At 36.2% G+C, this 10,357-nt stretch overlaps 1 protein-coding gene across 1 annotated transcript in view; it reads right to left on the bottom strand.

Annotated features, from left to right (window-relative positions):
* FAT4 (FAT atypical cadherin 4) overlaps nucleotides 1–10,357 on the bottom strand; it is a 172,257-nt gene that overhangs the window by 42,063 nt on the left and 119,837 nt on the right. The window contains exons 7-8 of the mRNA XM_081253885.1: nucleotides 9,425–9,605; nucleotides 1,684–1,934 (exon numbers count right to left, since the gene is read on the bottom strand). Of these exons, the coding sequence (XP_081110011.1) occupies nucleotides 1,684–1,934; nucleotides 9,425–9,605 (432 nt within the window). The remainder of the gene's footprint in view (nucleotides 1–1,683; nucleotides 1,935–9,424; nucleotides 9,606–10,357) is intronic.

Below are 10,357 nucleotides of genomic sequence, written 5' to 3'. Positions count from 1 at the left end.
GAAAAATCTGTACATAACAGAACTTCCAACAAACACAATAATACAGGAGTTCTGCTAAGAACTATGTTTATGGGAGAAAAAAATAATTGTCCTATTATGTCTTAAAATATTATTGAATTACCTTTTATGTAATCATGTCAACAAAAATAATATGTTTAAAAAATTACTGTTGATTCCTTATACCCACTGTTTTATAGCAAAATTCTCTTATCTGTGAACTATTCTCATATGGAAATGAAGTGTATATATGTATGTGTGCATACATATATATATATATTAGAACAATTATAAATTACACACACATACATATATGAACAATTATAAAGTACACACACACACATATATAAACAATTATAAAGTAGTAAGAAATAAGAACTGAGGAAGAATGGACTCAATTTGGATTCCAAAAGTCAATGCTTGGGATGAGGGCCAATTGGACAGATTGTAGAGGAGATACACTGAAAAGCTGCCATAAGGACGTGTTTTCGATAAACTTATTCAGAAACCTTTCCCAAACCTGCACTCCTACCCGTAACAGAAGAGTTTGTGACACAAGTGAAAAGTCTCTAATTTAAAAAAGGCCAGTGATTCTGCTTAATTATAATATGTCTAAAGAGGAAAAAAATGTTTAAGCCTTACTCACTTTGTACAGGAGATGTTATATTGCATCACCACACATTGGGTGTGATTAGAATCATGCCTGCCAGCATCATTTCAGCTGAAGGCCATCATCAGGGATTTATGACTTCACTATTGACATTTCCTTTTGATAGAAATTTGGCACAATAATTTATAGATTTTATACTTGCAATTGGTATCAATTAGACCTCAAGTGAATAGATCAAAGATGACTAGAGGAGAAATCCTGTATCCGTTTTTTTTTTTTTTTTCTAATTAAAAATATCTTAAAGCAAGGAAAATTAATTATGGCCTTTATTTGTATATTTTCCTGTTTCAAAATTCATTTCAAAAATTACCAATGGCAGATGATTTGTGTAGTGCCTAAGAGAGTAGGCCATTCCTTGCAAAGAAACAAACAAAATCAAACTAAATTTAAAAGATATGCAGAAAGATAAATACATATTGTCAATATGAAAGTGGTTCATTAACAGCTTCATAGTCATACTAACAGAAGACAAACTTCACTCATCAAAACTAGAGTAAAATATTTACAGTAATAATTAACTAGAAGGATTCCTTCATTAAACCTTTTGAAAACTGATCCATGAAGCATTGAATAAAATATTCATTTTCTACTAAGAAATACAGTTGAAGGCCTATTACTTCCCAGATAATGTTTCAGGTGCTCGGATATGGCACGGAAAAAGAGATAATGCCCCTCCTATCAAGGAACACACAAATTACATCTCAGGACAGAACTCTCCTTGACTACAAAGTGAAATCTATTCTAATCTTTAACAATATTCAAGTAAAATTAAGAAACAGCCCTAGGAAAGGTGTGGCAATTATAAAACCTTAAATACAATTGGTCTGGGAAGAAAGAATTAATTTGCAAGATTCTATGTTCCTTCAATTTATTTAGGTAAGAGTTGAATTTTAGAGGATTTGCCAACTTTGGCTATATCAGAAATATACACGTAAAAATAACAGCAATGTAATTATAGAAAGTGTCCAATGTATAGTTTTTATTTATCTATGATACCTCCAAGTTGGTTTGGTTACCTGGAAGAGTAGGGGATGGGATGTGTGTGACATACGGGTGATGCTGAAACCTTGGTGGGTTGTCGTTGATGTCAGTCACCGTGACGAGCACACTGGTGGAACTGGAAAGAGGCTCCGGGGATCCAGCATCACTGGCAACAACCACTAAAGTATAATTCTCTTTTGTTTCTCTGTCTAGCAACGCACTGGTGATGATTTGTCCTGTGGATGGGTTGATGGTGAACTGAGAATTTCCACCAATGATCCTATAACTAAAGCAGAGAGCAGACATGGGCATATTTCTTCCAGTTTTAATGCTTCAACATCTATTTACTATAATTTAATGACTGAGGCAGAAATGTCAAGAAAAACATTACAAGTAAGATCACACAACAACGAAAGGATATGGTGAGTTCAAATTTTATGTGAACATCACATTAACAATCTTTATTGTGAGATATTCCATGACCTCAAGCAGGTCCTCACAAGGTTTGTGGGTTTCTTAAATCATGCAAGTCCCCAGAATATACCCAGAAGACTAGTGTGTTTTAAATAAACCAGCCTGAGAGCATAAATCAGGGCCTTGCTCTAATATTGTGGTCAGTGGCCAGGATCACAAATGAACATCTGTTAAATGAATCTAAAAATTATTTTTTCTGCTGTGCACCACAATATGCCAGAAAGGTCAGTGGAAGATCTTTTTCTTTAAAGACCAAACACTGTATTTGACACATACTGACTATCAAGAACAACTCAAGAACTGATAATTTATACAGAGACATTCCTAGTTACTAATTCACTCATTTGCTATTCCTCATATGGCCATGCTGCTTTGCTTTCTTGTAAGGAGACATATGACATCTTAATGGATATTTTGATGCTAACCAGATTGGTTAGTGGGGAGGAGTTTCCACTGAGAATAGCTTCTCTCTTCTTTCTGAAGAAAAAAGCTGTCTGTATATATTCCTGAGAGGTCAGCTAGGAAAGAAGTAGCTAAGCTTGAAGGTTCAGAAGCTGGCTGTGGTCCATAATTTTTTAAATTGGAGGGTAGCGAGATAATAGATATCTTTAAAAGTTTTCTCCTTTATGCCAACAAAGAAGTGCCCTTGTTGGAACTAACTGGTGTTCCTATAGTTTGGTTTGTGTCCATAAAAACATAGCAACAGCAAGTGCCTAATAGAAACAGCAGGAAAAACCTTGCATTGCAGCCAGTGCACATTTCTCCTATGAAGTTCATCATTTAAAATAAACATTTCAGCATCTTCATCCTTTTTATAGACATAATGAACTGTTGGGAGCTATTTAAAAAAAATAGAAGTTCTATAAAATGAGAGCTAAATAGAAAAAGAATAAAGAAGGAATTTGATTGAGAAATGATTTTAATATTGATAAACTACTTGATATCACTCAGATTTGAACATCCTTTGACACACCCACATGCCACGATCAGGAGTGAGAACAGCACTGACTATATTTCCTGGACCAGAAATGACTCTTTACAAAGTGTAATTACTATGCTTACACAGTAGAAGATATCTATTCCCTTTATCAAAATAAAAATAACAAAGGTTTGTAAATGATTTCTCAAAGTTAGAAATTCAGGACTCATGAAATAATCATATTGCCTTACCTTTTGGAGAAAGTCTGTAGACACCTGGATTATGAGAATTATGTGATTTTACTTTGGGAAACTTTGCTTCTATCGGTAGGTGTAGAAATGACCAAATAACTTAACAGGGGTTGGAACAAGTGCTTCATAGTGCCACAAGCTTTCTTACAGCTTTATGACAGCAAAGGTCAGGGTTCACTCAAATATTTGTTCCCTTAAGCATTCACAAATAAAAATAAGAAGGTTGCAAAATGTATGTAAATTTGATTTGGATGCTTTGTATATGAGAAGACCATGGTATATTAGAATGAACAATGTGTTGAAAGGCAAATGATGTGAGTTCTGGCCCAGGTTGAACTAAATAATCCATAGAGGAACTCTGTACTATAAATTCTTATTCTTTATTTTATGCTATTGCACATACGATTGTCTGTTTAAAAGCAGGTAATATATTTATTATTTTTAAAAATTAAAGAATAAAAGTGTATCAATAGTGTATTTTAAATATGATATATTCTTTAATATCTCACAATATCTATAATACCAGTTTCAATCAAATTTATTCTTGTAAGTTACAAAAAGAAAGAGATAAAAGAAACATAGGGGACAATATAAATGGATGGACTGCTGAGATCACATGCCCAGGTTTTCCCCACTTGTATTATTTGAGTCTTGTTTCACTTCTCATCCTTTCATGCATCTCTCTCCTGCTTCTCTGGTCCACATTAATTTCTTTTAAGGTTATGAACTTAGATCAAGTCTTGTGCTACCTTCTTAACAGCTAAACACCTACACTGTTCTTTACAACTTTGTGGCATCTTACTGTGTTCTTAGTGTGCACCTAGCAGACTACAAGGCATTTTATATACGCTCTCATTTAAGCCTCAGAACAATCCTAACAGTTTGGTTTTGTACTACATTTTTTATCGATGAGGAATCTGAGTCTAAGGGAGGCTAATCTAGTTGCACAGAGAAACATGAAATCTATAAATGGTACATGGAGACTTTGAACTCTGTCTTTATGACTTCAACATGCATCTTTTCCGTTATCCTACAGTAGATGGAATGTGAGACACAGCCTTGGGGGATGTGGGTGAGACAAGGCACACTGTAGCTCTTGCTAAGGCCAAAAGGGACTCTTGCTCAGGTTTGTTGATGTAGAATCAGTTTACAATGATTTAGTTCAAGGCAAATCACCAAGGTGTTAATTTTTTTTCTGACTCAAGAAATTACTGTTTCAAATTACTGGCATAAACTGATCATTATTATCTAAAATCTAAATCAACTGTTGTTGCATGTGTAAAGCTGAAATATCCCCATTTGATTTTTTGAAACTTTTTTACCTCTTCCTGAGATGTGTTATGGTCATAAGGCACTGCACTGTGGGCTGTTAAAATACAGTGATTTAGTAATAGTTTAGAAACTGGACTTTGGAACACAGTTCCCTTGGACATGAATTTTGATCTCATTCAAGTACTTAAATTCATAAAGTTTCTTAGCCTTTCTAAGTCTTCTCTATCTATAAAGTATTATACATATATGTATTCCTTTCATTTGATAGTTTTGAGCATCAACTGTAATTTCTTTTGAAAAGCACTTGGCAGAGTAATTAGTATGTGACAACAATTCAAAGTTTAGGTTTATACACGTAACAGTATATATATGTACATAATTATAATAATCTATTATATATAATCTCTTATAATCCATCTTTAGGTAAATGGATGAACTAATAGAGACATGGATAAGTAGGTAAAAAAATTCTGTGCTCAAGCTTATACCCTAGATGGAAGAAAGACACATGGAAAAGTAAATACAAAACCAGGCAGGGGCTTCCCTGGTGGCACAGTGGTTGAGAGTCCGCCTGCCGATGCAGGGGACACGGGTTCGTGCCCCAGTACGGGAGGATCCCACATGCCGCGGAACGGCTGGGCCCATGAGCCATGGCCGCAGAGCCTGTGCGTCCGGAGCCTGTGCTCCGCAACGGGAGAGGCCACAACAGTGAGAGTCCCACGTACCGCGAAAAAAAAAAAAAAAAAAAAACAGGCAGTATGTTTAAGTGCTATGAAATTGCTCAGAAACATTGTTTCGGGAATTCAGAAGAAAAAGAGATATTTTGTTAGAAAAGCCTTTCTTGGAGAAATGTAAATTTAGGCTAAATCTTAAAGAGGTTACCCACCTTACAATAGTATCGTAAAGGGAGAATGAAGGTATTTTAGGCTAGGAGTCAACATTTTTTTTTTTTTCTGTAAAGGACCAGTTAGTAAATATTTTCAGCTCTTTAGGCCATCAGATCTCTGTTGCAACACTCAACTTGCTGTTTTAATGCAAAAGCAGCCACAGACAATACGTACCTGAATGGGCATGGCTATTTTTCAGTAACACTTTATTTACAAAACTAGGCACTGGGTCTTATTTGGCTTGCAGGCTGCTGTTTGCAGAAACCTGGTCTAGGATATAGAAGGATTTGAACAGAGCCATAATGCTTGGAAAAGCACAGGTCCTTTTCCCAGGAGCAGGAAGTGATCCAGTGAGGCTGAAAGTTTGGCTATACACTTGTACAGCATAAGCTTGGAAAGATTCTGGGGCTGTTTAAGTAGTGGCTGGAATATGCAGACTGGGCGTTATGCCCTAGGCAAACTGGAAGTTGAAAGATTTTGAGGAGGGGGGAGTATCGTTAAAGCTGAGCCACTGAGCTAGCTGTTTCATGTTACTGCCATTTTCCTTTCATTCACTAACACAGGCTTTGCTTTATCCAAATCACTTTCTACAACCCTGAGAGAGGAATCATCATAAAATGTAAACTAATCATGTTACTGCCCACCTTAAAACATTTCAGCTGTTTCTCCCACTAGACACAGAAAGAAATGTGAATTTTCTCCTGTGGTATACAAGGCCCATTCCTAACACACAACAACCATACTGAAGAGCTTTGTTTTTCTGATGCTATGTTTTTGCAAAGATTTGGCTTTTCACCTGTTACTGTCTTTGCCTAGAATGCCTTTCATCCCTTGTTTGTCCATAAGCAACTCCTCTGTCTTTCCAAAATTCATCAGTTACTTGAAGCTTATACTTATTTCTTCAGGTATCACTGAGTATGCTGTTCTTTCCACACATTCTGTGTTTAAACTATACTTGTTACAAGGTACTATAATTGCAATATTGCAAAATTACCTTCTATATTAAAGTGTACTTATTAGAACTGAAGTGCTTAACTCCTCAGAACTTAACAAAGTATCTGGGACATTGTAAGGGCTCCAAGATTATACAGGATCGTGTAGTATATAGATTGGAAGGATTAGAAACCAGAGTCAGGAAAGTAAGTTAATTTTTATTATAATAGTCCAGGCATGATGTAATTATGGACTGAACTAGGGTCTTGGCAGGAGGGATGCACAGAAAAGAATGAGTGCCAGAGGCATTAGGAAAGAAGAAACATGAAAACTTGAATGAGCGTAGAGAGAGAGGATGACTGTTAGCCATCAAGATGGGAGGACGAAGAAGGCAAGGCAACATCATTAAAAGAGAGCAGTACATCAAGATGAGAAACAGAAAAGTTTAGGAGTTTCTGATATATTGTCCTTGTGACTTCTACCTCTGCATAGAAGTGCCTCCTAGAGAGTTTTAAAGATGGGTGGGAATCTCCAGGATGGAGTCAGAGCTGATACAACAGGTTTAGAGGTTTTCTGTCTAGTTTTCTGGGTAAGTTTTATCATGGCTGCAGCCATGGAAATGGATGATTCTCTACTCTCTCTCTCTTTTACTCTTTCTCTCTCTCTCTCTCACACACACACATACACACACATGTGGGAAAATAAAGAAAGGAAAGAAAAGGTCTGAGAAGAAATGCTATGGCGAATGTCCAAATTTCTTTGGAGAGATAGAAAGAGGGGATACAGAAGGCAAATTAGAAGGTGTGGTCAGAGATGCAGGATGAGAAATAAGAAATAACATTTACACAGACATTGAGGAGAAAAAAAAATGCCAATAAGAAAGGCTGACCTGTGGTGCAAATATTGCAAAAGGCAAAGGAAAATAAAGACTCAGAAATCACTGGGCTTGATAACTTTCAGTAGAATCTTCGAATAGTCTTTTTTGGTAAAGCAATGGAGGAGAAAGACTGAGAGATTTTCAAGAATAAATGGTCAGAGAAAACTTTGAGGCAGTAACCCACTCTCTCAAAAATATGGTGTGAAAAATGTGCGTAAAAGCAGCAGTTGTAAAGAATACTAGGGTCATTCATTTAATGCATTTATTTAGGTGCCAGTCACTATTATGTGGTAAACGTTTTTCAAGGAAGAATATATTAGGAATAAAATAGATATTAGAATGATGAAAAGAAAAAAAAAACGAGTATAAATTTAGTGACTTTCGTGTCCCAATAATGTGTTAGAGACATTTGTAAATATTAACTGATTCCATATATGATACTTGGCACCTAGTAATTGGTCAATATATATTTAATTCTCACAGATTTTGAAAGTAGCAATTCTTAACTCCACTTTTACTGATGGATACACTGAGCCTTAGAGACACTAAAATGACTTTCCTAAGTCATGCAAGTAAATAAAGGAACCAGAGCTCAATACCAGATATTCTGAGCATTTCTATAGGGATAAAGGTATGATCAAGGAAAGAAGGATTACTTGAAGATCCAGAGCAAAATATAGTAACTGTTGAATTAATGATTTGAGGGAAATCGAATGGGATGGGATTAGGAGCACAGAGAAAGGGATTTGCCTTTGAATGTCAACCCTGTTGATACAGTTTTGTGACTTTCTCCAATGTTATGACATAAAATAATTAAAAGCGAGGTTTTGAATGGAGATTTGGTCAGTTGGAGAAAAAAAGGAATATATTTCTATAAGAGCTAAATTCTGGAATGGGTGTCTGGGAAACAAAGATATAAACTAGATAAAGGTATAAACTAGATAAGCTAGTAATTAATGCAGGCTGGTTTACTAGAAGGGAAAATATTAAAAGTTATGTAAAGTGTTTAACTCAAAATAAGTATTCCATCCATTAAAATGCATAACTTGATCAAACTGGTAGAAAGAAGAACATAAATAAATATTTTTTGGGTAGCTGCTGTGTAAAAGATCGTGTTAGACCATATGGGAAAATTAACATCACATATAAAAGGTTGTGCTTTTAGAGAGTCCATCAGTAGTTGGGTAAATGACTTAAATATGTAATACTTAAATAGTCAGTATAAAAATTAATACATAAAAGCTCTGTTAACCAGAGGAAAAAGTGGATTTTCTCCAGGATTCCATGAATAGCAAGGAGTGATTAACATCAAAAATATATATTCCATTAAAAATATATCAAGCCAGAGTAAATAAGATTTAGGTTGGCATAACAACTTACTATTCTGTGAAAATATTTTTCATTTAAGTTGTAATAATTGTCTGTCAATTTAAAGTGAACATAATAGTTTTTTGCAAGATAAAAATGGCATGTATTTTTATCATATCTGACTATATGATGGCACAGTCATTTGAAGGCTTTTCACCGATGGGTTTTAGCCTGGGGACTCTTGACTGGCCATGGTTGCTTTGACAAAGAAAGTATTATGGAAGTGATCCTATGCCGTTTTAAGGCCTGGCCTTTAAGAGCATTAGCAGCTTTCACCTGAGGTCCTTGTAACCCAGAGGTTCTTCTACCATATAAAGAAGTCCAACTACCCTGTTGAAGAACCACACTGAGAAGCTCTGAGACCGCATGATCAGAGAAGGGGTGCAACTGCGCCTAAAGTTCCAGCCATCCCTGCCAAGCCACCAGGCATGCGAGTGAAGCCATCTTGGACCCTCTAGGACACAGTCACCAGGTAAATACCATAAGTGACACTAGTCAACCACAAGAAGCAGAAGAATCTCCCACTGACCTGTGCCCTAATCCCTCAACTACAAAATAATGAGATACAATAAAAATATAAATAAAATTAATAAGAAAAAAATTTAGAATACATAAAATCATTATTGTTTTAATCCTAATTTTAGGCATAGTTGGTTATTCAGCAATAGTAACCACAATTGGGCTATGACTTAATGCTACAGAATTTTAGCAAAATGAAGCATTGTGTGCATTTAGTCCAAAGACTAATGTTTAATGAGAAAAATAATTAAAATTTACAAAGGAAAATGTACTGACCTGATAACTGCATTTGTTGAAGCATCAGCATCTGAGGCATTTACCAGTAAAACATCTGTCCCAGTTGGGTCATCTTCAGGAATTGTTGTGAAATACATTTTACTGGCAAAAGTGGGGACATTGTCATTGACGTCATCCACAATGACATTGATAGTTCCAGTTCCGGTCAGGGCAGGGGATCCTAGAAGGAAAAGAAAATCAAGTCTTAATGTTCATAAATAACAAAAATAATAGCAAACTTAACAATTAGCTGTGGACAGAACTACGGAAGAGAATTTAGAAAACATCCCAAAGTAAAATTTGTGAACACATAGGCAAGTGATTGAGTGGTTTTTAGTGTTGTTTCAAGAAAAAAATATTTTTGGGCCTCCCTGGTGGCGCAGTGGTTGAGAGTCCGCCTGCCGATGCAGGGGATACGGGTTCGTGCCCCGGTCTGGGAGGATCCCATATGCCACGGAGCGGCTGGGCCCGTGAGCCATGGCCGCTGGGCCTGCGCATCCGGAGCCTGTGCTCCGCAACGGGAGAGGCCACAACAGTGGGAGGCCCGCATACCGCAAAAAGAAAAAAATATATATATATTTTTATTCAGGGACTAGTATTCCAACTCTTTCCTAGTGATACTGCACAAAAGGAATACGTCAACCTCTTATTCTATTTTAAAGGTGCTGATTCAGCAATGCAGAACACAACAATATCATTTAAATGCCACAAAAGAGGCACTTACAGTAAAATAGCTCAAGCCAGATTTGGAGAATACCACTGGGCCTGGAATAACTGGCCAGCTGACAGGGCAGAGTTAAAAACTGTATTCCTAGATGTGACTCTCAATGCTATTGTCAACAAAATTCAACTGGGCTTCTGAGGCCTTTAAATCCCCTTTTCTGTACTAACCAATATTTGTTTGAAGAAAGCTTCAAGTTAACATCAAAACTC

The sequence above is a fragment of the Mesoplodon bidens genome (genome assembly GCF_964165515.1).
Source record: "Mesoplodon bidens genome assembly, chromosome: 1".
Lineage (NCBI taxonomy): Eukaryota > Metazoa > Chordata > Mammalia > Artiodactyla > Ziphiidae > Mesoplodon > Mesoplodon bidens.
This window is presented reverse-complemented; position numbering and strand designations above follow the sequence as displayed.